The sequence below is a fragment of the Panthera tigris genome, chromosome E1, assembly GCF_018350195.1.
Source record: "Panthera tigris isolate Pti1 chromosome E1, P.tigris_Pti1_mat1.1, whole genome shotgun sequence".
NCBI lineage: Eukaryota > Metazoa > Chordata > Mammalia > Carnivora > Felidae > Panthera > Panthera tigris.
Window position 1 is genome coordinate 15,130,315 of NC_056673.1, and position 27,450 is coordinate 15,157,764.

Here is a 27,450-nt window from a genome sequence, read left to right on the forward strand (position 1 = left end):
CTAAACTCTGGGACGAGGGCCCTGTAGATCCAGACTAGACTTTCTGTGTCCGAGGGTGGCAGATATTGCCGGGATGGGAATGGGATGAGGTTCCAGGATGGTGGCCCTCTGGGTCCCTGGTGCAGTTGGGGCGAGCCACCTATGTGATTAGGCACTTAGTTTACTTTGCTGCGAAGCAGAATGCATTTCTGGCAACCGACAACTCAGAAAAGGTGCTTACTCTGCACTCTGGTTCATCCCTCCTCACCTTAGTCTTGAGCCTTGGTCCCATGTCCAGCTATCCAAAGATGTCACCATCTTTTCTCTCTGCCCCACCTTTTCCCAGACCCTCCTGCCCCCAACATCTCCATGGTAACCTCTGTTCCTGCCCCAACACACTCAACACCTGAGGAACCCCAAACACCCACACTTGCCCGCCTCCTGCCTTCGTGCCTGCACAACCATCATGGGCTCTGCCACATGGCACCTGTCACTTGGCAAACAGAGAAACCAAAGCTCAAAGGAGTGGCGTGATCCTTCCAAAATTACACAGGCAGCTGTGGTGTCCTGCAGGGCCAGAAACCCAGGAATGAGGTCAAGACCCAGGTTTGAATCCGAGTTCCACCTCTTCCCACACAGGAATCTCGGCTGTCTGTAAAACACAAAGAATGAATCCATTCACAAGATTGTTGTGAGAACAATTGCAAAAACAACCAAAGCGACAGCATGCCTACCTCTTCGTTCTGATTAACGGAGCCCTGGGGCTGGGTCTCCGTGGTCCCCCCTTCTGCTTGTGGAGCATGCTTGTCCATGTGCCCACCTCTCCCCTTCCCTCCTTTAAGTCCTCACACATCCCTACCCCTGCCTCCTGTTGGGGGCCCCCTCCTGGCCTGGGGGTGGGGGTGAGTCCAGTGATTGAGAGGCCGGGAAAGGGAAGGGGGAGTGTTCTCCCTCCTCTTGGCCCCAGTCAGGATATGGTCGCTCTGGGCCCAGCCCTGACCCGCTGGGTGGAAACAGGAAATATGTGAGACTTGGTGTTCGCTGGGTCTCTGCGCCTGGCTCCACAGCTGATAAGGGCCATTGTGTGGCCACCGGGGATGAGCCTGCCCTAGATAGACATGCTGCTCAGAGGAAGGAAGGAAGCTTTGCTGGCCTTTCCTGGGCGGGGGAAGCCGTGGGGAGGGAAGGAAAGGGTGCCCCGGGGGGAAGGTGCCCATCCAGGGGGCTGTCAAGGCCAGCACCAGCCCACTGGACTCCACCCCTCCCAGGCCAGTGCCTCTCTCTGGAAAGGTCACTTTTCCCCATCCTCTTTCCCTTCTCACTTCCGATAAGGAACGGCTGAAGACCTGAGGGCTCACTCCCAGGCCAGGAAAGTGTCAGCTGTGATTTAGCAACAATAAAGAAGAAAACAGGAACACCGGGGGTGAGGGGCACCTGAGGGTGCTATGGAAAAGTAAGAAGCCGACAGGGCTACAGCTGCCCAGAGCCAAGGAGTCTGGGGACCAACTTCCCAAGCATTAAAGGCTCCAGAGGACGGTGGGACGGGGGCCTCCTCCCAATGTCGTCCTGCCTCTCTGGCTAAACCCCCTCTGTCCAACATGGCCAGCCCCCAGCCGCTCTGGCCTCTCGAACTTAAGGGGTTTGCCCGCTGCTGTGGGGAGGTAGGCACGCTGGGGGAACATGCAGGAGGGGCAGTGCCTATTGATGGATCCTGTTGGCTTAGGGCGGGATGTGCTTCTGGTTTGGGGAACACTGAGCTCTACGGCTGACACCGGTGAGTGGGCAGCAGGAGAGGCCTGGCCATGGAGCTGCTGTGGCGAAGGACCCTCCTAACCTTTGACCTGGAGGCCAGGGTCCCCCACGGGTGGCTGCATCAGCTCCTCTGGTTACCTGGGACAACAGGCATTTCCTCCATCCCTCGGCCCCTCCTCTTCCTGCCCCAACCCGCTGGGCCAAGAGGCCTCCCAATCAGACCTGCGCTGCTCCAGCTGTGTCCTGAGGAGCTGGACCAGACACATCCCCCGGGGCCGGGGCCGGAGTTGAAGCCGAACCAAGTGGCCATCCCAGTGTGAGACCAGATTCCTGACTCCGGGAGCAGCCAGAGCCAGGGGGCAGGCAGGCTTTTGCTCAGCACACTGGCTCTCCATCGGCAGAATGGCACTGCAAGTGGAGCTGATACCCACTGGGGAGATCATCCGCGTGGTTCATCCCCACAGGCCCTGCAAGCTTGTAAGCTGGGATGCCCTGGGCCGGGAGGAAGGGTGGCAGCATCTCCCCAGGGCCCAGCAGCTCCCTCTCAAGCAAGCCCCTCAGGAAAGAGGTGAGCAGTGGGGAGGGGTTCTGATCTTTGGCTGGACAGGAACAGACTGGACAAGAAGGGGTAAATGAAAGGAAGGGGTAAGAGTTTAAGCACCTCTAGGAGCAGGGTTTTTCTAAGCAGGGATCTAGGTTTGAATCCCTTCTCTCCCAGCTCCCTGATCCTCAATAGGCTGGGCTATAAACTGGCCCTAACACGTAGGTGACAGGACTGCTCTGGGGCCAAAGGACCGGCGGTGCATGTAAAGCTCCAGACGCATAGTACAGGTTGAATTAATGCCTCCGCTTCATTCAGCCCAAAGAACCAGGACTGGCCAGCTCAGAGCGGGCAGGGAAGCTTGGGCAGGGAAGGAGGGGGAAGGGAGACAGGTAGGCACAAGTGGGGAAGAGCTGGGCTGGCCTGGCAAAAGCGGGGCGGGGGTCGGGTTTGCTCTGAGGATGCAAAGCGGCCCTAGGATGGGGAAATGCATCCCCTCGACCCCAGCGCTGCAGCGAGTGGGCCAGGTGTGGAGAGTGCGTGAGTGTGTGTGTGTGTGTGTGTGTGTGTGTGAGAGAGAGAGAGAGAGAGAGAGAGAGAGAGCGAGAGCGAGCGCGTGTGTCCGCGTGTGGCTGTGACGCGCGCCCCGTCCCCGGAGCTGGTTGCGGAGTGTGCGGCACCGAGTCTCGGCGGACTCAGGCGGGGGCCAGGGCCGGGGCTGGCCGGGGCGGGGCGGGGCGGGAGGGTTCGCGCGCGCGCGCCCGGGCCTGGGCCCTGCCCGGGATGACGACAGGCAGCGGCCCGGCCCCGGGCGGGCCCTGGGCGGGGAGAGCGTGCCGGGGCCGCGGACTCCGGAGCCGGCCACGCCGCCCAGCCTGGCCCCCGCCTGCGCACCCGAAGAGCCGAGCCGGTGGGTACGGGGGGCGTGGGCGCACGGCGGGCAGCAGCCGCGTGGTCTCGGGAGGGGTCGGCCGGCGGGGGGAAAGGGGGAAAGGGCAGGTGGCCGAAAGCCGAGCCCAGCCCGGAGCTGCCGTGCGGGAAGGCGGGGGTCGCCGGCCTGGGGATCGCTGGGGCCGAGGGTCGGCCCGGGCGGCCTGGCCCGGCCCGTGAGGGGTCCCAGAACTCGGCCTCGTGGAGACTTAGATTACTTGCAGGTAACGTGAGGGCGGGGAGGGGCGGCTGGGGTCACAGGATCCAGGCACCCTGTACCCTCTTTGGGCCCCTCCGGCAGCCGGGGCTGCCTCTGGGTTCCGGAGAGGACGCTCGAGCCCCGCCCCTTCCCGTACTCCGCCCCCGGGGCCCTGCAGTGCCAGCTTCCCCGCGCCTGGGCGCCGGTGAGTGCGGCGGCCGGGGTCTCGGAGGTGAACGAGAGAATGAATGGTCGGTCCACGGCCTTATTCAACTCCCGGCACGCTCTGGGCTCTGTGATTCGTTCATTCATACAGGCGTCCACGAGGGGTTACTGAGCCCCTACTGTGTGCCTAGCCGGGGTGTACGCCCTGGAGGGAGCAGTCTCCCGGGAGAGACTGACAAGGAAACTGGCGATTGGAGCACGATGAGATATGGAGGGGGCTATGTGTTGGGGGAGGCAGGAAGGGGTTCTGAAGGAGGTGATACCTGAGCTGAGTCTTCAAGGATGACTAAGAGTCAGTCAGGTGGGGAGAGGGAGGGTGCGCCCAACCAAGGAAGGTGCAGGTGCAAAGACAAGAAGCTTAGGGAGAGAGCGACGTGTGATAGGGATGGGGGCAGTTCCTCCTGGCTGTGTGTGGTAGTGAAAGAAGGGACTGGAGAGGGCCACCCCTGTGGTCACACGGGAACAGGGCACATCGGGGTGAGCTGAGGACAGAGGGGGCTGCTGGAGTCTCTATGCAGGTTCCTGGCAAGAAGCATTAGGTGTGAAGTGTGGGCTTGGCACATGGAAGGGTGCCCCATAAACTTTCACTCCGTTAACATAAGATGTTAATTAATCAGACTTGCATTTGTAAATACTACAGGCTGTTGTGGGAAAATGGATTGGAGGGAGGAAGGCTGGGAGGGCAGTGTGAAGGTTGCTGCCTGATCCAGGAGCACAAGAGTGAAGGGGGAGCAGAGGGAAGGTTTTAGCAGGTGGTGACTCCTTGGTGTGAGAAATGGAGGGAAGTGAACAGGACTTTTGATGCCAGATGGTGATGACTAGCTGGAGGTGTCTTCCTCCTTTCTACATATAGGATATTGAACAAGGAGGATAGGTCAGGGAGACAAAGTGCTCTGTTTACTTCCGCTGGACCCCCAAGCAGAGGTGTCTGGCAGGCCAGAGACCCATGATTCTAGAACTAGAGTGTACAGCCCTTGACTGGGGCCCTGTGAACAATCGGGTAGAGCCCTTTAGTCCCCACCTTTCATCTCCCTTGCCCCTCACAACAGTTGCCTTAAGTCTGGAACAGTCCTTGGTGGGGCAGCCTGGGCCCAGATCTAAGATACATCCAATAAATATAAACTGAGCATAATGAATATAAACTGAATATAAACTCTTCTGTGCCCAGCACTACACTGTGGGTGAGAGAGGCTATGAGTCTGTTTCCCCAAAAGGCCAGGAGGCTGCCTCGGTGGAAATCAGCTTTTAGCAGAAATCTGGGGAAGCTCAAAACACCCTCTCCAGATCTGCATGGGTCCTTTGAGGCTCTTTGAACATCTGAGGCTGCCACTGCCTTCCCCACTCCTCCAGAGGCCAGTCTTGAGGGTACCTGGCCCACACTAGGTAAAGGGCACTGGATGACCTAGGTCTGCCGGGTCTGCCCCATCCCTGCCTTTAGAGGAAATGACACAGGTGGGAGGAAACCCAGAGGTAGTCTAGGGAAATAAGTCTTGGGTCACTCATGTGTCCATGGCTTCTCGCCAGCCTGCAGCCAGCCCCTAGGTGCAGGGCCATGCTCGGGGCCCAAAGGCAGTGGCGTACTCCCTAGCTATTGCTCCTAAGGCCTACATATCAATAGTCACACAAAACCGACAGGGTTGTATACTGGGCACTGCAGTCACGGGGTTACTGAGGAAGGTCATAGCCTGCCAGGGCAGCGAGTTAACCCTTGCAGAGAAGCGGAAGCTTGGACATCCACCAGCCAGCGGGCGGGCCTGCCTCTCTCCTTCAGGGCAGCCCTGCAGAAGCAGTGAGTGCTGGCGTTGCCGGTTCCGACCCCACCCCTCCTTTTACTAGTCCTGGGATCTTGAACAAGTCATTCACCTGCCCAGACTCAGTTTCCCCGCCTATAGAATGGGGTAATAACGCAGACCTAAAGGCTTGGCTTGGGAGCATGGAAGGGAGTACGGTAAGTGGGCGCTGAGAACGCAGGAAGCTCCAGGAGCTGCAGCCTTGGTCGCTGTGTGTCTCACACCCTCGGTTCCCCGCCTCCCTACCCCCTCCCTGGGGCTGGCGCTTCCGTCCAGTGAGGCGGGGCGGGCGGGGGCCGGGACCCCGGCCGGGGCCGCCCCTCTGGCCTGCCCGGCAGCGAAGACGCCCCCTCCTTCCGCCGCCGGGCGGCGGCTGTGGGGGCGCCAGCGGGCATCCCGGGAATGCGGCGGCGCGGCTCCGGGTGGGGGGGGGGGGTGGCCGGCAGGACCCCTCCGCACGCGGATTCCCCTCATTCCAGCCGCTTGACGCGGCAGCGGGCGGGGCGGGCTCTGCGGCCGCGAGGCTCCTCCCGTTCTCCGCTCCTCCTCCCCGGTCCGCGAGCGGCCGCAGCGCCAGCCCTGTCGCCCCCTTACCGCAGGGAGCCATGCTGCTGGTGGGGGCTCGCTCGACCTCGTTCCCCCAGTATCCAAAGGCGCTCCCCACCCCGAGTGGGCTGGAACCTGAGAACCCTCCCCGCTCCCCTTCCCTTCTGGATTTTAAACCTGGGACGCCGCAGAGGGCGCCCCCTTCCTCCCTGAGCCCGCTTCTGTCGGTGGCGTTTAATACCCCCCCCCTCCTCTCCCACCCATCTCCCAGCTGCGCACCCAGTCCCCTGGCCCCTCCGCAAGGCCCCATCTCCCAGCTGGTGCACCCCCCGCGGGGTCCCCCGGGCCGCGGCTCCGACCGGGCTGTTGTTCTCGAGGTAATGAGCCTCCCCACGAGGCTGCAGCCCGCACCTGCCGCAGCCTCACCCCCTCTCCGGGGAGCCTGAGTGCGAGGGGCATGCTGGGGCTTTAGGTCTCGGCCCCGCCTTTTCCTCTCTAGGACAAGTCCGCGTTACTGTGCCTCAGGTTCCTTATCTGTCAGGTGGGAAACAGGTAAAGTTTACGAGAGCTGTCTGTAACTGGCAGGCACGCCTGAGGGGCTTTCCCCACTATAGGAAGTGTGACCTATCTGGCCCAGGGCCTGGCTCTTAGTAGGTCTGTCCCAAGCACGTGTGGAATGAATGTCGGGCCGAGAGAGGGAAGTGCTTGTTGAGGGACTGGGAGGTGCCTTCGCGCTTTATCTTAGCCTTCCCAGCAATCTTTAAGGCAGGTATTAGCCACATTTTAAGGATACAGAGTTGGCTCTACGAAACCGACTTGCTCCCATACAGCTCGTGAGAAATAGCCCAGCCGTTTGCAAGCACCAAAGCCTTTTAGCCATCACCGCCTCTGCCAGCGGTGGGATCTGAGCTAGAGTTTGCCCCTCGAGTGCCTTTTAAGACCCCAGCGACGGTGGGGCTGCTTGGGGCTGGTTTGGGAGAAGAGTGTCCTGGGGGATCAAGAGGGAGAGGAGAGGAGCCCCTGAGCGAAGCACAGAGGCCCTCGTTAGGGTGTCTGGGATAGGGGAGAAGGGTATAGGCCCCAAATGCTGGAAGTCGGGTGTACATTTCCCAGATGGAAGAATGAGACCTCCATAGGGGCCAGACACACACCGCGCCCGGCAAAGGCTCCCTGTGGCCGTGGCTGTCCCTTGGGTGTGCGCTCCGTCCTGACTCGGAACCTAAAGAGATTTTCTTGGGCCTTAAGGACACTGGGCCACCTCCCAGAGAGTATATAGGGGTGGACAGTGTCCTGCACGGAGGCTCCGCCCGCCTGGGCTCGCCGGCCGTATTTGGACATTTCGGTCTATTTTTAACTTTCCTGGGACTTGAGGTTGGGGTGAGGGGAGATGGAAATCCTGCCTCCTTCGGGACCCAAGGGCCTCAATCTTCGTCGTGCGCCTGGCCTGATGTGTAGTGTAGACACAGCCCGGAAGTGAGTTCCGGGTCCGTGTAGACGCGGCGGCCGTGCGGGTTCCGGGCCCCACCCTGGAACCAACAACGCCCCTCCTGGAAAACCTGACTCAGGCCAAGCCCCTCCCGGGCGGGGAGCTCCGTTCCCCCCCCCCCATTTCCACCCCCGCACCGAAATCCCGCGTAGTTCCCACCCCACTCCCACCAGCTGGGCAGGAACCCCCGAGTGCGAACCCCGTGGGAGGCGCGGGCGGCCGGGGAGTCCCGCGCTTCTGAGGCTCGCGCAGGGGGCGGCGCGGGGGGCGGGCCGGCCCCTCCCTCGCTGACGCCGCCGCCGCCGCTGCCGCCGAGCCCCGGGCGGAGAGCACCGGCAGCGGAGCAGGGCGCCAGACCGGCCGGGCAGGATGCGCTACCGGGCGTCGGTGAGCGGAGGTGGCGGGCAGGGCGGGGGTCCCGAGCGTCCCTCTCTGCCTCGCGGCGCCGCCTCGGCCCCGCCAGGAAGCGGGCGCGGCCCAGGAATTTCGGGTGGAAAAACGTCCCGGAAAGTTGCAGGGGGAAGAGGCGGAGGCAAAGAGGGCCGCAGGGCACTCGGACCCAGAGCCCGGCTGGCGGCTCTCAGGGAGGGCTGAGAGCACAGAGACCCGTCACCCAGAGGGCAAGGGGGCGGGAGCTTTGGCCAGATTTGGCAGCAGCTTCGGGACAGCATTGGGGGGGGGGGGCGGTTAAGGCGGCGAGGGACAAGCCTGGGAGAGGCAGGCCAGACCCAGAGGGGTGCCCCAGGCCAGAGATCTGGATGCTTTGTGGTTGGAGGAGAATTGATGGCCTCAGTGGGATCTACACACCCCCCCCACACTGCCACCTTGCTGTTCTCCGACCCTTGACACTCTTGACGTCAATTTCCTAGAGCCCCCTCTCCTCCTATGTGAAGAGTGTAACCTGGGGTGAGGGCCTCGTTGAGCCTGTGTGCTCTGGAGGCAGCTGGGCTTTCCATGGTAAAACCCCCACCCCCTTGAGGCTTCTGGGGCTCTCAGGAGGAGGGTGTCTGGGGAGGCTGGCAGCTGGAGGAGAGGGTGTGGCCCAGCTATGGGAAGGAGTGCCCCCCCCCTCCTCCCCTGCAACTTCTGGGGTGGGTGTTGAGTCCAGCTGGGACAGGAGGCCCTCTGGGGAAATCCCTCTCCTGTGGTCTGTTGGTGGCCTCTTGCTTGGTCCCTGACTCTCTTCTCCTGGAGATTTTTTTTTTTTTTAATTTTTTTTTTTAACGTTTTATTTATTTTTGAGACAGAGAGAGACACAGCATGAACGGGGGAGGGGCAGAGAGAGAGGGAGACACGGAATCGGAAGCAGGCTCCAGGCTCTGAGCCATCAGCCCAGAGCCCGACGCGGGGCTCGAACTCGCGGACCGCGAGATCGTGACCTGAGCTGAAGTCGGACGCTCAACCGACTGAGCCACCCAGGCGCCCCTCTTCTCCTGGAGATTTTGATGAGTGAGGGTGGCAGAGATGGCTCCACCCTGACTGCAGAATTCACTCTGAGCCATTTTGTCCTCCAAAGCACCTGTCACACGTGGCCCAGAACTAAGGGACTTGAGGTCACCTGGTCTAACTCAACTCCTCCTTGAGGAGGAAACAACCCAGAGAGAGGAGGGGATTTGTCCAAGGTCAACAGAGCATTCTTTTTATTATTCCAGGGAGTTTCTTCTCATGACTCCTCTTTCTCTACACAAAAAGCAGTGCCTGCCTGGATTTAGTGGCCTTGCTTCACATTCCTCAGGGTCTTCCGTGCCCCAGTGTCCTGTGTCCAGGTGCCATGTGCCCCACATGGTCCTTGTTCTATATGACCCATGTCCTCAGTGTTCCATGTGCCAGCTTCCTGTGACCCTGCCCCTGTACCCAGCAGGGTCCATTTCTTGGGTGTTCTCTGTGTCCTGGGTGCATGTGCCCCTGGTTGCCCTCTTAGTCCCACAGGCTGAGGTGGAAGAGAAGCAGCCTTACCTTACCCTGCTGGCTCTGACCGTCCTGTGGTCCATTCCCTGCAGGCCCTGGGCAGTGACGGGGTGCGGGTGACCATGGAGAGTGCACTGACGGCCCGTGACCGGGTGGGGGTACAGGATTTCGTGCTGCTGGAGAACTTCACCAGTGAGGCAGCCTTCATCGAAAACCTGCGGCGACGCTTCCGGGAGAACCTCATTTACGTGAGCCCCAAGTGGGAAGAGAAGGGTTTCTGGGGGGCGCAGACACAGGTCTGAGGGGGAAAGAAGCACCAGGAGCCTCTGGGAGAGACTTCTGATTCTCCTCCCTCAACCCCCAGACCTATATTGGCCCCGTCCTGGTTTCTGTCAACCCCTACCGAGACCTACAGATCTACAGCCGGCAGCACATGGAACGTTACCGGGGTGTCAGCTTCTATGAGGTGCCACCCCACCTGTGAGTGACCCCCAGCCTCTCCAGGAGTGACCCCCCCCTTCCACCTGAGATGACCCCACCTGAGATGGCTCTCGCTCTAGAATATCCCTGACCTCCAACCTGGGATGAATGATCTGTGAGGGGTCCTACAATCTCTCACCTTAGAGTGACCCTGATCCCCACTTGAGATGAATCTCTCAACCCCATCTGGGGGGGGGCCTCCCCAGCCCCCACCCCACCTCACACCCCTAGCTCCTTGCCCCCAACTGTACCAGGGCATGGCTCCCCAACCTCAGTGACTCTGCGACCCCAATCTCTACCTGAATGACTTCCAGGACCCCCACCCGTGAGTGATCTCCTCAGTCCTCCATCTCAAAGTGACCCCCATTTCAGGGTGAAGGACCTTCCCTGACCCGCAGTCCTGAGGGTCCCCCAATCCCCATCTGTGAGGGTATGCCCAACTCCCACCCACAAATGAATTCCAAGCAAATATGAGAAATACGGGAATCCCTGTGCCCCATCCCCCTCCTACCTTGCCCCACTCCCATCCCTTAAGCTCCTGACAAGCCTCTGCCCCAGGTTTGCAGTGGCCGACACCGTGTACCGGGCACTGCGCACCGAGCGCCGGGATCAGGCGGTGATGATCTCTGGGGAGAGCGGGGCAGGCAAGACAGAGGCCACCAAGCGGCTGCTGCAGTTCTACGCTGAGACCTGCCCAGCCCCCGAGAGGGGGGGTGCTGTACGTGACCGGCTGCTGCAGAGCAACCCGGTGCTGGAGGTAGGGGACAGCAGTGTCTGCAGGGAGGGAGGGGCAGGGAGAGAACACCAGATATCCCTCATACCCCCCTCCGCTCCTAGGCCTTCGGAAACGCCAAGACCCTCCGGAACGATAACTCCAGCAGGTTTGGGAAGTACATGGATGTGCAGTTTGACTTCAAGGTACCTGTGGATGGGTCAAGGCAGGGGGAATGGGATTCCCAGGTGGTAGGCACCCACTCGCCAGGTCTTTGGTATCAGCAAATATTTATTGAGCGTCTACTCTGTGCCAGGTGCTGTTCCAGGTGCCAGTGGTACAGCAGTGAAACAAAATAGACAAAAATCCTGCCTCCAGGGAGATAGACAATAAACAGAAAAATGTAATTTAGGTGACGAGTGCTATAGAAAAAGTAAAATGAGGTGAGGGGTGGGACCAGTTGCTATTTTAAATAAGGCAGATAGGGTAGACCTCACTGAGAAGGTAGTATTTTGGTAAAGGCTTGATGGAGACAGGGGAGCAAGCTGTGCGGATACCTAGGGGAGAGAGTTCAGGCAGCGGGACTAACCAGTGCAAAGGCCCTGGGGTAGGAGAGTACCTGGTAAGGACAGCAAGGAGGCCAGAGAACAAGGTGCCCAGGAATAGGAGGGGAGACTGGATGGTGCAGGCACTTCTGGGTCTTTGTAAGAAGTTTAAAAAAAAAAACAACTCTGAGTAGGGGCACGTGGGTGGCTCAGTCGGTTAAGCCTTTGACTTTGGCTCAGGCCATGATCTCGTGGTTCATGAGTTTGAGCCCCATGTCGGGCTCTGCGCTGACAGCTCGGAGCCTGGAGCTTGCTTTGGATTCTGTGTCTCCCTCTCTCTCTGCCCCCCCCCCCCCATGCTCTGTCTCTGTCTCTCTCAAAACTAAATAAAACAAAACAAGAAACTCTGAGTAGAAGGGGAGCTGTTGGAGGGTTTGGAACAGAAGTGCGTCATGATGTGACGTTGCTCTCAAACAGATCCCTCTAGTGCTTTGTCAAGAGTAGATGGTAGGAGAAGCAGGCTGAACAAGGAAACCAGTCCAGAGGCTGGTGGTTATTAAGCCGAGATGACAGATGACAGTGGCTGGGACCAGTGTGGTGGCAGTGTAGAGTTGTGGATGTTTTGAGGGTTAAAGCAGCAGGATTGGCTGCGTGGCGGGACATGAGGTTAGGGAGGAAAAGAGGCTTCCAAGAGGAGGGCAAACTTCTTGGGTGGAGTGGCCATTGACCAAGATGGGAAGAGAGGAGCTGGTCTGAGGAGGGGACACCATGAGTACAGGGTGCAGTTCCAGGCCTGTTGAGTGTAAGCGGCTCGTCGGACAGCCAAGTGGAGTGGCCAGGTAGATAGGGCTGGACGTGCTCATTTCCCAGATGAGAACACGGAGGCCAGAGGGGGTGGCTGGCTGAGCCCATGCAGCTAGTCGCAGCTCTAGAATTAGAGGCCAGGAGTGCAGAGGAAGGCGGGGGAGGGTGGGTTGGAGCCTATCCCCAGGCCCCCTGAACAGCCACCACGTCCTGCCCTGCCCACAGGGTGCGCCTGTGGGTGGCCACATCCTCAGTTACCTGCTGGAGAAGTCCCGAGTGGTTCACCAGAACCACGGGGAGAGGAACTTCCACGTCTTCTACCAGCTGCTGGAAGGGGGCGAGGAGGAGATGCTGCGCAGGCTGGGCTTGGAGCGGAACCCCCAGAGCTACCTGTACCTGGTCAAGGTGAGTCGCGAGTGGGCAGGGCGGGTGCCACCCAGGGAGCGCAGCGCTGGGGCTGGTGACCCAGCTCTGCTCTTCCCCCAGGGCCAGTGTGCCAAAGTCTCGTCCATCAATGACAAGAGTGACTGGAAAGTCGTCAGGAAGGCTCTGACAGTCATCGACTTCACTGAAGATGAAGTGGAGGTGAGGCCCGTGCTGGGGACCCCCCCTTTCCTCCTGCCGCACCTGGAAAACCTCCGTCCGCTTTTACAGCCCTTACAGCTCCCTTCTCTCAGACACTCCCCCACCTATTCCTTGCTCCATCTGACTGCTCACTGGTTGCCCTCCTTGGCTCTCTGCCCCTCCTGTGACCCCCACCCACCCCTCCCTGTTTGTCCAGGACCTGCTGAGTATTGTGGCCAGCGTCCTGCATTTGGGCAACATCCACTTTGCCGCTGATGAGGAGAGCAACGCCCAGGTCACCACCGAGAACCAGCTCAAGTATCTGACCAGGGTGAGTGGGGTGAGCAGAGGGCGAGGGCAGAGGGGCTGGGGTGAGGAGGAGTGCACCCCCACCATGCCCACCCCCTCCCTTGACAGCTGCTTGGTGTGGAAGGCTCGACGTTGCGGGAAGCCCTGACACACAGGAAGATCATCGCCAAGGGGGAGGAGGTGAGGCCAAGCCTTTGTCTCAGGACGTGGGGGGTGAAGGGGGTGCAGGTGCTCCAAGGCCTCTTCTGAGACTCCCACCTCCAGGAACGCAGCCTCCTGTCCTTACACCGTCTTCCCTCTGATGTGGCCACTGTGGCCGCTCCTGGCGTGCCCCACCCCCCAGGCTCACCAGGAGCCGGGAGGACAGAGCGGTTGTGGTTTTCTGGTGCTCGGCCTGAGCCCATACGGGAGGCAGATGGAAAGGGGTCTGTGGCATCATCTCCCGTCTCACCTTGGCTGGCAGCTCCTGAGCCCGCTGAACTTGGAACAGGCTGCGTATGCACGAGACGCTCTTGCCAAGGCCGTGTACAGCCGCACTTTTACCTGGCTGGTCAGGAAGATCAACAGGTCGCTGGCCTCCAAGGTGAGCTCGTGGCCCTTGGCCCATGCTGCTTCTGAGGCAGCAGAGAGGGCAGTCCAGGGAGGCCCGGGGCTGGGTGCTGGCAAACACCAGGACCCACGCTCTTTGTTGAACCGCTGGCCCTAGGATGCTGAGAGCCCCAGCTGGCGGAGCACCACGGTCCTTGGGCTCCTGGACATTTATGGCTTTGAAGTGTTTCAGCACAACAGGTCAGCCCCCCCGTCCACCTGCCCATCTCTCCTCCCATCTCCCCTGTCCCGGTCCCTCTCCTCTTGCCCCTGCCTCTCGTATTCCTGATGAAGTCCCCGGCCACCTCGGGTCCTGCTCTGTGTACCTTCCCTTAGCTACTCCGAGTCCTCCCCGCATCTCTCCCCTGTCCTGGTCCTGTGTCCCCCTTGAACTACCGTGGGCTCTTCTGTTTCCTTCACAGCTTTGAGCAGTTCTGCATCAATTACTGCAACGAGAAGCTTCAGCAGCTCTTCATCGAGCTCACCCTCAAGTCGGAGCAGGAGGAATATGAGGCAGAGGGCATCGCGGTGGGTGCGAGCCTACAGGTGTCCCTATGGACACCCCATAGGAAGCCAGGCACTGGGGTCCCCCGGACAAGGTGCTAGGACCCCATGATGATGCTGTCCTTCCCTTTTGCCCTTCAGTGGGAGCCCGTCCAGTATTTCAACAATAAGATCATCTGTGACCTGGTGGAGGAGAAGTTCAAGGGCATCATCTCCATTTTGGTGAGTCCTTTGCTCTTCCGAGGACTCATGTTGGGGGCTGGGTGGGAGGATGTAACTCCGTTCCCTGTTCTCTTAGGCCTGTCCACGGAGGGCCTGAGTTTGGTGTTGAGTAGGGACAGGGCAGGGCTGTGTGTGGAGGGTGAGGTGAGGTGCTGGTCTGGTCTGGAAGCTGTCTGTGGGAGGCTCCCTATGATCTGCCCCTGTCCGCTGCATCTCTGCTTCCTGGCACGATGCCCCTGAGTCTCCTGTGCCCTCCGGCTCCTTCCCTGATACATCCCTCATCCTCTGCCACACCCCCCCAGGATGAGGAATGTCTGCGCCCTGGGGAGGCCACGGATCTGACCTTCCTGGAGAAGTTGGAGGACACAGTCAAGCACCATCCGCACTTCCTGACGTAAGCGGGGTGGCCGAGCAGCTTAGGGGCAAGGGCTCGCTTGGGGAAGAGCCTGTGAAGCGCGGGATCCCCCTACAATCCTAAGACCCCAGCCATAAGGAGGGATGACCAGGGGAGTTGCTAAGCTGAGGACAGGCGCACAAAGCCACAGCTTGTGGTGCATCAAAGTAAGAAGCTAAGAGGAGCATGGCTCCCTCCTTATTCTTTTTTGAGAATGAAACTTGTTAAGATTTTTTTAGCTTCCTTATTTGGAAGTTGCTCTTTCTTTAAGGATTCCCCTAATGTGGGAAGGGGAAGGAAAGAAGCAAGCACCTCTGCCCTGCATCTTTTGTGCACATCACCTCCTCTAACCTGAAGCAAGCCTGTAAGGAGGCATTCGTGGTGCTTTCTCCACTGTACTGAGGCTCCAAGAGGTGACGTCATTTGCCTAAGGTCATCACACATTTAGTAAGTTGCAGAGCTAGGACTCAGGCCTGGAGCTGTTGAACGCCAAAGCCCCGAGCATTTTACCTTTTTATTTTTTTATTTTTATTTTTTGCTTAGTTGTAACCTTAAGGGGCACCTGGGTGGCTCTGTCGGTTAAAAGTCTGACTCTTTTTTTTTAAATTTTTTTTCTAATGTTTATTTATTTCTGAGACAGAGACAGAGCATGAGTGGGGGAGGGGCAGAGAGAGAGGGAGACCCAGAATCCGAAGCAGGCACTAGGTTCTGAGCTGTCAGCACAGAGCCCGATGCGGGGCTTGAAGTCACAAACCGTGAGATCATGACCTGAGCCGAAATTGGTCATTCAACTGACTGAGCCACCCAGGCACCCCAGAAGTCTGACTCTTGATTTCAGCTCAGGTCATGATCTCATGGTTTGTGAGTTCAAACCCCGCATCAGGCTCTGCGCTGACAGTGCAGAGCCTGCTTGGGATTCTCTCTCTCTCTCTCTCTGCCCCTCTCCTGCTCATACTCTCTCTCTCTCTTTCAATTTATTTATACATAAATAAACTTTAAATTAAAAAATCGTAACATTAAAAACCGCTTCCTGGGGGCGCCTGGGTGGCTCAGTCAGTTAAGCATCCAACTTCGGCTCAGGTCATGATTTCAGGGTTCTCAGGGTGCAGCGCTGATGGTGTGGAACCTGCTTGGGATTCTCACTCTCTCCTCTCTCTCTGCCGCTGCCCCACTCACGCTCTCTCTCTCTCTCTCTCTCTCTCTCTCTCTCATAGTAAATAAATTAACATTTTTTTTCTGATTGTAAAAATAATGATGCTCATTAGAGAAAAATTGGAACGTGTGCAAAAGCCACTTGTTATCTAGCTTAACACCCAGAGGTCATCACTGATAACAATGTGAGGCATTTCCTTCCTGCCTTTTTCTATATGTTTTTTTTTCATAGTTGAAAACTTATTGTGTATAAGGTTCAGGATAATGTTATATCCTGAGTGCTTTCCTGGATCATCAAACAGAAAAATTTCCTCAAAACACTTCCTCCAGTGGCTCTAACTCACAGATACTCTACTGCTCTCACCCAGCCTCTGGAGGCCCCTAGCCAGCCTCCAGGCTTCTGCTGGGGTAACAAGGCTGCCACAAACATCCTTGTGCCTTAAATCTCTCCCTGTATCTCTGGTTAGTTGCTTGGAATAGTTGTAGAAAATGGTGGGGGCGGGGGTGCACCTGGCCGGCTCTGTCGGTGGACCATGTGACTCTTGATCTCGGAATTGTAAGTTTGAGTCCCATGTTAGGTATAGAGATTACTTAAAAAATAAAATCTTAAAAAAAAAAATGGTAGACAATGGGTTAAAGGGTATAAATACACTTAAGTAATCTTTTGGGGCAGATTTCCATTCTTAAAATGCAGTGGGCAGCACTGAGCCTTCTGAGCAGAGTCACATAACAGCCACAAGCAATGAAAGGAGACCTCTGCCCCGTGAGCCCCAGCCGCGCAGAGGCCTGCATCCCGGGCCTGGCACTGTGTGACCCTGGGAAAGGCTGTCTGCCTCCCTGAGCCTCCACAGCCGACGGCCCTGCCCTGTCTGTCACCAGGCATGGAGGGTTGTGGCGTGGCCCAGGGCGTACCTGCTCCTTACTGGATGCCCGGTTCGTTTCTTGAGCCTCTTCAGCAGGAAGGCGCGTGGCTCAGGCCAGCAATCTGTAGCTTCCTCTCGTTCTCCAGGCACAAGCTGGCTGACCAGCGGACCAGGAAATCTCTGGGCCGTGGGGAGTTCCGCCTTCTGCACTATGCTGGGGAGGTGACCTACAGCGTGACCGGTGAGGATTCTGGAGCTGGGTCCCCACAGTGGGCAGGGAGAGGGGCTCGCCCTCACCTCGTGTCTGCTCCCCCCTCCCAGGGTTTCTGGATAAAAACAATGACCTTCTCTTCCGGAACCTGAAGGAGGTGAGAAAGACTGGGGAGAGGGATCGGGATCTGGGCACTGACTGACCTCTGCCCCAGGAACGGGTCCCACCTGCCCCTGTGCCCTGACTCCCTGCTTTGCCCTCACAGACCATGTGCAGCTCAGAAAATCCCATTATGAGCCAATGCTTCGACCGGAGTGAGCTCAGCGACAAGAAGCGGCCAGAGACGGTGTGGAGGCTGTGGGGACCTGAGGGGGCACGTGTGTGCACGTGTGTGTGGATGGGTGCCTGCGTGAGCCGGGAGTTGGCAGTGTGCATGTGAGCTACATGTTCACTGGTACACATCTGTGTGCGTCTAGGAGGCTGCCCGTGGGTGCATCTGTGCTGGCTTCCATGTGTGCACCTGTCTCTACCTGTAGACCCACACATGAACCCCCGAGTCCTTGTGGGGATTATACCTGTCTCTGCGTCGGCACTTGCCTGCATTCACCCACTCGGCAGACATTTGGATGAGACATTCCTAGGCACTTAGGAGACCAAAATGAATAGGTGCTTTCATAGAAATGTGCACAGGGTGCTTTGGAAACAGAATAAGGAACAGCAAATTGCCTGAGGGAGTAGAAGTGGGGGGAGCAGTCTGGGAAGGCTTCCTAGAGGAAGCATCTGAGATAACTTGGGACTGAGTATGTGCTTGTCAGAGGGACCTATGGGAGAGCACAGCAGGCAGAGGGAGGCCCAGCACAGACACGCAGAACCCAGAAAAAGACCAGGAGGTTGACAGGAGAGTGACATCATCGAGAGAGAGGCTGGGAAAGGCGGGTGCGGCCAGTGGTGCCTGATTCAGGGAGAGCTCCAGTGAGCTGAGGGCAGAGGTGTGGCTGTTGGGTGTGGCGGGAGGAGGCCCCGGGTCCCAGCAGGAGCGGGCTCAGTCTGAGGTAGAAGCTGGAGTCCTGCAGGCTGAGACACGCTGGCAGGGAGGGTGCAGAAACCATGGGTTGCCCAGTGTCCCACTCCCCAGTCCCTTGTTCCCTGATGCATACCCCTCGCCCTCCCCACACACACATACCCCCCCTTCGGGGGAAGGACACGCACCACTGTCCAGGCCTCTCCAGCAGGCTGCAGGTTCACATATCCACTGATCTCCTCCAGTGCCTTCCAGGCAACCCACTGGTCTAAAATGGGCCCTTGATTGCACAGTGCCCCAGGCCTGCCCCTTCTGTGTCCCTAACTCAGGACGAGGATCACCCACCACCCAGTCTCACAGGCCAGAAACCTGGGCAACATCCATGACTCTTCAGTCTCCCCCATCTCCCTCATCCAGACAACTACTGGATCTTGCTGGTTCCTGCTGCCTGAGTACTTCTCAGCTCCTTCCCCTCAGCCTGTCCCCATAACCACTGCTCCAGTTCAGTGCTCTGAGCCAGCCAGTGTCATCTCTGGTCTCCTCCTGGCTTCCTGGCTGCCCTTGCCACCCACCCTCCATATATTTGCGTAGAGGTCTTCCAAAATGCAGATCTGTGCCTGCTGTTCCCTCATTCCGGATTCTTCATTGGCTCCCTATTTCCCTCAGGAGAAGTCAGTCCCCCGAATGTGACTCTCCAAGCCTGTCATGATACTGCATCTGCTTGCCTCTCTAATCCTATCTTGTTTACTCCCCATCTGGATCCTTTCACTGCTTATAGCTCCCTGGGTACATGAAACTTTTGCTCAGGCTGTCCCTCTGCCTGAATACCTTCCTCTCCTCTCTTCCTTCTGGCTATCTCCTACTTACCCTTTAAATCTCAGCCCAAGGGGCATTTCCTGATGCCCCTTACCCCACAGACTAGATTAGTTGCCCCTCCTTGATGCTTTTGGAACCCCCAGGCATACACCTCTGTCATTGATGGAATTGCGAATCTGTTGAGAAGTCTGCTTCTCCCATAGGCCTGAGATCCTTGACGGTCTTGATGAGCAGTGTGCAGAGACAATGGTTGGATGCATAGGCATTAGGACACATTGGTAAAGAAGGTGGTCCTGAAATTCTAGAAGGAGAAAGAGTTGTCATCAAAGGGAGATTAGAATCGGGGTTGTGGGGATACCTGAACAAGTGTTTTTGGTTTTGGTTTTTTAAGTAATCTCTACAGCCAATGTGTAAAAGATTGGATGTAGAGATTGGGTGTGGCTTGAGCCCACAAGAGTAGGTTCCAATGATTGAGTCTCAGCCTGGTGCCTCCTGAGCAGAGTTTTTAGGTAGGAGTGAGGTTCCTAAGCTGATGTCTGTAGCCCAGCTGGAAGATGCCAGCAGTCTGGTCCCTCCCTCTCCTGTGAGCTTGGGGAAGCAAAAGGAAGGGCCCAAGTAGGGCCCAGGGGACTGGCGCCACTCCGCTCCAGGAAGGGGCGTCTGCAGGGTTCAGCAGCTTTGCCCCAGTGAGGGGCAGCTGCAGGGATCCACAGCCTTGGCCAACCTTCCATTCACTTTGGCTGCCCAGGTTGCCACCCAGTTCAAGATGAGCCTCCTGCAGCTGGTGGAGATCCTGCAGTCCAAAGAGCCCGCCTATGTCCGCTGCATCAAGCCCAATGATGCTAAACAGCCAGGTAGGTGCCTCTGCCCGCCATAGGCCTGTGGGGACTGGGTCACCCCTGCAGGGGCAACAGGCTATCCATCCCTGAAAGTCCACTGACCACCCTGTTACCCCTCCCCCAGGCCGCTTTGACGAAGTGCTGATCAGGCACCAGGTGAAGTACCTGGGGTTGATGGAGAACCTGCGCGTGCGCAGAGCCGGCTTCGCCTATCGGCGCAAATACGAAGCTTTCCTGCAGAGGTGGGGGCGTGGCCTGGCTCAGCGCCAGTGAAAGGGGGTAGGAGGGTAGGAAATTTCTGGATCCCGTGAGAGCAGACGGGGATTCTTGGCCCCATTTCAGAGACTAGGACGCTGAGTCTCTGAGCTGCTGTGGGTCTCATGTCAGGGGACCCTCTATGCTTGAAGGCCTAATATCAAGCTAGGTGGACAGGACGCCAGCGCTCCCAACCCCATCCCCCACCCCACCCGCTCAGGGACCTGCCCTCATAGAGCACCTGGTTAGGGGTCCATAGGCATGCATCCACATGCTTGTCACCAGGTGGCATAGTAAAAGTCTATGAAGAGGACAGAGTTTCCAATCAGTTCAGAAAGGATAGAGCAGCTTTGTGGTTGGTCTAAGGGGCTGGAGAGTCAATTAGATTTGAATTCCATCCCTGCCACTTTCTAGCCCTGTGGCCTTACACAGATGAGGATACATCAGTTTCCTCCTCTTTAAAATGGATGCAGTGGTGGGGCGCCTGGGTGGCTCAGTTGGTTAAGTGTCCGACTTCAGCTCAGGTCATGATCTCATGGTTCGTGGGTTCGAGCCCCGTGTCGGGCTCTGTGCTGACAGCTCAGTGCCTGGAACCTGCTTTCGATTCTGTGTCTCCCTCTCTCTCTGCCTCTTCCCTGTTTGCGCTTGCTCTCTCTCTCTCTCTCTCTCTCTCTCTCTCCCCCCCTCTCTCAAAAATAAATAAACGTTAAAAAATTAAAAAAAAAAATGAATGCAGTGGGGCGCCTGGATGGCTCAGTTGTTTAAGTGTCCTACTCTTGATTTCGGCTCACAGTCATGAGATTCGGGCCCCTGTGTTGGGCTCTTTGCTGAGTGTAGAGCCTGCTTAAGATCCTCTCTCTCCCTCTCCCTCTCTCTCTCTGCCCCTCTCCTGCTCACTCTCTCGAAAAATAAATAAATAAAATAAAATGGATATAGTGACAAAGTGACCTCTGAGGCTTTTCATGAGCTGCAAGTCATGGGTGGGAGTACCCAGCATGTACCCCGAAAAGCTGATTTGGGTCCCCAGGGGTGGGGGGGAATTGATTGGGGTGGGGCCTGGGTGCATTTCCGCTCCTCCTGTCTCCAGGTACAAGTCACTGTGTCCAGAGACATGGCCCACATGGGCAGGACGGCCCCAGGATGGGGTGGCTGTGCTGGTCAGGCACCTGGGCTACAAGCCAGAAGAGTACAAGATGGGCAGGTGAGTGGTACCCGCCCACACCCAGTGTTTGGGGTGCTAAGGGGTAGCAAGCAGGGGCTGATCACTGCTGCCTCCTCAGGACCAAGATCTTCATCCGCTTCCCCAAGACCCTGTTTGCCACAGAGGACGCCCTGGAGGTCCGGCGGCAGAGCCTGGGTAAGAGAGAGGCCGCACCTTCCTGTCCCAGTGGGGTCTGTTCTGGGGAGAAGGAAAGAAATCACTGCATTTGGGCCTTTTCTCCAGGAAGCCCAGTTCACTCACATTCAGCTCCCCTCCTCCTTACCAGCTCCAGTCCTGCTCCTGGATGCAAACTCTGAGCATATTCCCACCTTCCTTTGCTCCCTCCTTCACTCCTTCACGCATCGCATTCTCCTTCTCTTATGTATCCTCTCATTCAGTAGTTCCTTCAGCCACACTCATTCGTGCCCCTCAGTGAGCTCTGACAGTGCCAGGCCCTCAGCTGGTTCCCCAGGGCTCTGGCCAAGTGACTTTCTTTCCCCACCACAGCCACGAAGATCCAGGCCGCCTGGAGGGGCTTTCACTGGCGGCAGAAATTCCTCCGTGTGAAGCGATCAGGTTTGGGGGCCCAGGGGTCCTCAGAAGGGGCAGGGTCTGGGGCTAGAGTGGGCCGCCATCGTGAGGAGATTAAGGTCAGCCGTTTGTGGTCTCCGCAGCCATCTGCATCCAGTCGTGGTGGCGGGGAACGCTGGGCCGGAGGAAGGCAGCCAAGAGAAAGTGGGCCGCCCAGACGATCCGGCGGTGAGCACCGGGGCGCCACGAGGGGGTGGTGCAGAACAGGCGGTGGGGCGCTGCCAGGCCTCTCACCCCCACCCCTGGCGGGCCCACACCCCCAGGCTCATCCGTGGATTCATCCTGCGCCACGCACCCCGTTGCCCTGAGAATGCCTTCTTCCTGGACCACGTGCGCACCTCCTTTCTGCTCAACCTGCGGAAGCATCTGCCCCGGAATGTCTTGGACACTTCCTGGCCCACACCGCCACCTGCCCTGCGTGAGGTCCGTGGGCTTCCCTGCTGATCTGGGGACCGTGAAAGCACTCAGCGGAGGGGCCTACTGATCTTGTGGACGGAGAAGCATTGGAGGTCCCCCGAGGGAGAACTGGAGCTGGGCCACGGAGAATGAGTTCTTTTGAGAGAAACGGCTCAGGAATGGAAGGGATGTCCAGGTTGAGGGGGTGGGGGTCACTCCGGCAAAGGCCCAGTAGTGGGCATATGCCTAGTGTCTTCAGAGGGAAGGGAGCCGGGCTGTGTAGGTGCCCTGACCTCACTCGTGCCCTCAGGCCTCAGAGCTTCTGCGGGAGCTGTGCATGAAGAACATGGTGTGGAACTACTGTCGGAGCATCAGCCCGGAGTGGAAGCAGCAGGTATGGAGAGCGAGGAGGCAGGCGTGGACTGGGACTAGCCAGCGAGGTCGGGGCAGCGTGCTGGGAGGAGCACGTCACCCACCCCCCCCACCCCGGGTTTACGGTGTGATGTCAGACGGATCCCGGGCCCTATTTGGCCTCGTGTGTGAGGTCAAGGCTGGAGTGGCTCCTGGGTGGCAAATAGGATTCGTCCTCTGGGCCCACTCCACCGGACTGGTAGAGGCTCCCCAGAGCCCTGTGTTGAAAAGGCTACAGATTCAGTCTGATCGGTTGGTAACGTCTGCCGTGGTTCCACGGATGGACGTTGGTGTCTGATGTGCCTTGTGTTGGCCAAGTCACTATTGGATGATGCTGAAAGACCCACCAGCTCAGATAACCTGTTAGTAGTTTCGAGTATCAGCAATCAGCCAGCTTCAAGGTGCCAAGCTAGAGCTGAACGCCAGGGGCCCCAGGGCCTCATACGATGGGGAGTTAGCCCCCAGGTCGAGCCTAGCCCCTGGAAATGCTGTCTTGACCCTTCTGGAAAGCCTTGTGTCTTGTTAGTGGGGTTGGGGGCAAAGCAGAGGGAGAGGCCAACAGCAGGGTTGGTGGCAGGGCCTCGCCTCCTGGTGCTGGGGCCAGAGAGAAGGTGAGAGACTGTCTCAGTTCCTGGGGCTGGCCTGCCCCTTCCCGCTCCCTGATGGTTCCCACCCCTTGTAACCCCCACCTCCCGCCCTTGTCTCCTCAGCTGCAGCAAAAAGCCGTGGCTAGTGAGATCTTCAAGGGCAAGAAGGACAATTACCCCCAGAGTGTCCCCAGGCTCTTCATCAGCACACGGCTTGGTGAGCCCCTTTCAGTGCTCCGACCCTCCAGCACCATCCGACTTAAGTCCCCTCTCCCCTCCCCTGACCTCTCTCTCCCCCATCTGCGTTGCAGGTGCAGATGAGATCAGCCCCAAGGTACTGCAGGCCCTGGGCTCTGAGCCCATCCAGGTGAGACCACGGTTCTGCGGCCTGAGGGCTCCATGGGGGGTGCTCAGGGCCCGGGCAGAGAATGAGGGGCTGCCCTGGAGGCCCCGTAGCCCCTCCCCGAGCCCTCACCCCACCTTCCATCCGCAGTATGCGGTGCCTGTGGTGAAATACGACCGCAAGGGCTACAAAGCCCGCTCCCGGCAGCTGCTGCTGACACCCAGCGCTGTGGTCATCGTGGAGGACGCCAAAGTCAAGCAGAGGATTGACTACACCAACCTGACCGGTGAGCGAGAGCCCAGGGCTGCTTAGGGAGGGCCCCTGCTCTGACCCTTGACCCCTAACCTCTGCCCTTCCCCTCAGGAATCTCTGTCAGCAGCCTGAGCGACAGCCTCTTCGTGCTGCATGTGCAGCGGGAGGACAATAAGCAGAAGGTACCCTGTTGGGGCCTGGGCGGCAGGGCCGAGGTGGGTTCTCTAGCTTTGGGCAGGGCCTGACCCCTCTCTCTTCTGGACCCCCCAGGGGGATGTGGTGCTGCAGAGTGACCACGTGATTGAGACACTGACCAAGACAGCCCTCAGTGCTGACCGCGTGAACAACATCAACATCAACCAGGGCAGGTGAGGCGGTCAGGGGTGATGAGGGGACCAGGTGTGCGTATGCAGACAGCCCTCACACACCCCCTTCCTTCCAGCATCACGTTTGCAGGGGGCCCCGGCAGGGATGGCATTATCGACTTCACGCCTGGCTCGGAACTGCTCATCACCAAGGCCAAGAACGGGCACCTGGCTGTGGTGAGTGGGGCCAGCAGGCAACAGCCCACCTCCCTATCAGTAGCCCTGGGGCTCGGGTGAGCCTCGGGTGGCCATGCTTCTCGGCAGCTTGGCAGAGCCTGGGCAGCTCATCCATGGGTCTCCATCCGTGGGGCATCAAACCACCTTGTTCTTCCCACTGCCCATCGAGGGCCAGAGAGTGGGGCCATATGAGCCTCCACGGTGCAGAGGGTCATAAAGATGGCAGCATCGGGAGGTGGGGGAGGCCTGGGAGGCTCGAGGGGAGCTGTAGACAAGGCCCACTCTGGCAGGACGGGGAGTCCTATGGGAGTAGGATCAGAGGCTCCAGGACTGAGGCCACCAGACGCCCACCCCTCAGACCGCCACTGCATTTATCTAATCCATGTAGACAAGCACCCAAAGCGCCTGGGTCTGCTTCCTACTCACCACTTGGGCTTCTCTCTCTGCCCCCATAGGTGGCCCCACGGCTGAACTCTCGGTGATGAAGGCGCCCACTGGACCCCCTCCCACCTCCCAATGCTTTGCTTCTCCCCACCTCCCCTTCCCACTTACCAAAGACTCGAGCTTCTAGACAGGGACCCAGGGACACCTCAAAGCCCACTGACAAATTCCTGCCTTTTGCTCACCCCTCTCTTGAGGGAGCAGCGGGGGCCAGGGAGCCGCCCCAGAAGTGGGCCAGGCCGGGCCACAGCAATAGGAAAGCCGGGGACAGAGGCGGCCATGCCAGCCCCACTGCCGATGCCAAATATTTGAGAGAAGGGAACTTTTGCTGAGGTTTTCTCTGAGATTTTTTGATGCTTTATAAGAAACTATTTTTTAAAAAAGCTATTTTCCCACCCCAAGACACACTGGATGTGTTTTCCCTGATGCCAGCAGGGCAGGGAGTGTAGCCGAGGGGTTGGGTGGTCTGGGCCCCGGTGCCCTCTCCCTTGCCCAGGCCACTCTCTCCTCTTCATTCCCTTGGCACCTTTCTTTCTGCCTGCCTGCCCACCTGTACCCTTTGCAGCCCACTCTGCCATCCCCTTGGGGGCTGAGACCACCTCTGCCTGCCCCCTTCTTCCTGCCTTAAAAATACCCTTTCAAAATCATCACCCCCGCCTGAGGACATCCTGGAGCGGGGGAAGGGGTCTTAGACCACAGAATTTGGAACACGCCGAGAGATCATCCAGTGTAAGCTTCCTGGTGTGACAGAGCAGGAGACAGAGGCCCAAGAGAAGGGATGTGCCCTTCATCCAGCAGGTTGGGGCAAAACCAGGACTGCAGTCCTGTCTTCAACACACCTCACTGCCTCTCCAGGGACAGGTTCATGTCTTCAAGGGTGCGTGTGGCTCCCTAACCAGCAATCACCCTGGGGGCCAACAGGTGGGAGAAGCAGTCCTACCTGAGTCTATGCCTTAGGATGACAAACATCCTGTTTATATACTTTGGCCCCAATTCAAGGATGTAGGCCCTTTCCTGGCCCTTACGCCCTCCTGTCTGCGGAGCCCAGGGAAGAGGCTAGCCTTGGGAGGAGCTGCAGAGGCATCACCTCTTTCTGCTGTGTCCCCCCACCTCCCCAGAGGGCCTGAGCGCTGCCCAGCTGCCTCTGCCCTCCTGGGGGTCTCAGCCCACCGCTGATACTTCTGCAATCCAGAGAAACACTAAATAAAGCAATATGTGTTTGCCAACATTGGTCTGCTTGCGAATGTTAGGAAAGGGACAGGACCCCTAAAGGCAACCCGGGGTCTTGTGTTAGAATTTTTGCCTTGTCCACAGAAGGAGGAAGGCAGGGCGCCTTCCCGGAGGGAAAACAGAAGTAACCAGTAGCTGCAACACAGACTTGCTTTTTCGTTAACTATCTACCGAAGGGCTGCTCAGCCTGGCCCACTGCTGTGGGCCAGGGGAAGATGCATCTCACACAGTCCCTGCCCAGTGGTCCTCAGCCCGGCGGAGAGAAACACAGCCCAGTGTGGGAAGTGCAGGCCCCAAGGGGCCTGCTGACTAGCGATGGACTCAGTGGGGGAGAAAGGCTGTAAACACTTCACAGAGAAGATGACATCTGAGCTGGGTCCCAAAGGATAGGCTCCAAATTCTGTGGCAAGTGGCAAATAAAATCTAAATTGGCTTGGGCAGGAAAGGCATTTATTAGCATTACCGACCTAATGGTCCCAGGGTAGGGCTGCTTGCAGGCACTCAAACAACATCGTTAAGAACATGTCTGGGACCATCTCTTGGCTCAGCCTTCCTCTGCGGTGGCTCCACTGTCAAGCAGGGTCTGCCCTGTGGCATGGCGGCAACAGTCAGCAGCAGCTCTGGGCTTTCACTCTGTGAGTTGAGCATAAGGAGGTAGGAAAAAAGAGCGTCTTTCCCAGTAATTCAAAAGTCTCAGGGGGCGCCTGGGTGGCTCAGTCGTGGAAGCGTCCAACTTTGGCTCAGGTCATGATCTCGCCGTTCCAAGTTCAAGCTCCTCATCGGGCTCTGTGCTGACAGCTCAGAGCCTGGAGCCTGCTTCGGATTCTGCGTCTCCCTTTCTTTCTGCTCCTCCCCCGCTCATGCTCCGTCTCTCTCCCTGTGTCTCAAAAATGAATAAACGTTAAAAAAAAAAAAAAGACCAAAAAAAAGTCTCAGAGCCAATGCAGAGTAGACCAACTTGAATGAAGACCTTGAACTGGGTCTTCCCTGACCCAACTGTTGCAGTTAGGGAGAAGAGCACATTCTGTTCCGATAGGTGCCTGCCAGGTCTAGGTCATGCGTCTATCCCCTACCCCAGCCCAGACACCAGCAGCATGAACCACACCTGACTCATGGTCCAAGAGCGGGGGCAGATGGCTTCCCAAGAGATCATCAGAGTGGTGCCTCCAGAAGAAAGGGAATGAGTGTTGCAGGCAGCATCCACAGAACTTGGCAGATGGCTAAGAGTTTTCCCAAGTGGGACAGGCGTGGTGAGCAGAAGGAATGGCAAAGGAAAGGGTTAAAGGCAAGAAAAAGTTTAATTTGGGGTCAAGCTATCTGCCCAGGAGCTTAGATTCATCACCCGGGGCAGAAGTTCCCGATGAATGAGATACTGTGCAACGTGGGACTATCTTGGGCTTGACGCAATCCTGTGCGCACAACCTAGATTTGACACTCCCCCAACTACGGGGAAAAAAAAAGCACCACAATAATTTGTCCGCTCTATCAGTAGTGGCAGTGGCTGCAAGAAGCCGACAGATAAGATAAGCATTGTGCTGGGTGCAATTAGCAGCTTTAGAACCCAGCAACACGCCTTTCTCTAGCAAACTGCGATGTGTGCAAGGGCCGCGTCGCAGACGTGACCCACGTGCGGCCCAGGAGCCCTGGCCTCTGGCGAGGCAGTCAAGAATGGTCTGCACCCTCAGCTCACGTCCTGCAGGAAGTCCAGTGCCCTCCAGGAGTTGCGTGCCAACTGTGGCAAGCTACATGGGGCCCTGGACAAGAGTCTCCACCCAAATCTCCGTCCATTCCTTCATTCAACCAGTATTTACTTAATGTCTA

General features: G+C 58.1%; 1 protein-coding gene across 3 annotated transcripts; it reads left to right on the forward strand.

Moving 5' to 3' along the window:
* Positions 1 to 2,047: 2,047 nt before the first annotated feature.
* Positions 2,048 to 25,625, forward strand: MYO1C (myosin IC). 3 transcript variants are annotated; one of them, XM_042966483.1, is made up of 32 exons: positions 2,048 to 2,208; positions 9,449 to 9,604; positions 9,721 to 9,836; positions 10,395 to 10,593; positions 10,674 to 10,754; positions 12,123 to 12,302; positions 12,384 to 12,482; positions 12,679 to 12,792; positions 12,879 to 12,950; positions 13,234 to 13,353; positions 13,477 to 13,559; positions 13,781 to 13,886; positions 14,004 to 14,084; positions 14,387 to 14,478; positions 16,640 to 16,734; positions 16,815 to 16,861; positions 16,970 to 17,050; positions 19,290 to 19,395; positions 19,505 to 19,622; positions 20,723 to 20,836; positions 20,916 to 20,992; positions 21,344 to 21,412; positions 21,511 to 21,595; positions 21,691 to 21,850; positions 22,134 to 22,217; positions 22,945 to 23,038; positions 23,133 to 23,188; positions 23,315 to 23,450; positions 23,528 to 23,598; positions 23,687 to 23,784; positions 23,859 to 23,958; positions 24,414 to 25,625. In XM_042966483.1, exons 1-32 carry the CDS (start codon positions 2,134 to 2,136, stop codon positions 24,438 to 24,440), a joined length of 3,192 nt encoding a protein of 1,063 aa, XP_042822417.1. In that variant the 5' UTR covers positions 2,048 to 2,133; the 3' UTR covers positions 24,441 to 25,625. The 3 variants fall into 3 exon arrangements, with proteins under 3 accessions (XP_042822417.1, XP_042822419.1, XP_042822418.1); XM_042966485.1 differs by lacking the exon at positions 2,048 to 2,208 and adding an exon at positions 3,061 to 3,182; XM_042966484.1 differs by lacking the exon at positions 2,048 to 2,208 and adding an exon at positions 7,756 to 7,835.
* Positions 25,626 to 27,450: the final 1,825 nt, after the last annotated feature.

Coding starts and splice junctions, on each gene's coding strand:
- MYO1C (XM_042966483.1), top strand. CDS start 2,134: ATGGCACTGCAAGTGGAGCTGATACCCACTGGGGAGATCATCCGCGTG. Junction 9,605..9,720: donor TCCGGGAGAACCTCATTTAC/GTGAGCCCCAAG, acceptor CTCAACCCCCAG/ACCTATATTGGCCCCGTCCT. Junction 12,303..12,383: donor GCTACCTGTACCTGGTCAAG/GTGAGTCGCGAG, acceptor CTCTTCCCCCAG/GGCCAGTGTGCCAAAGTCTC.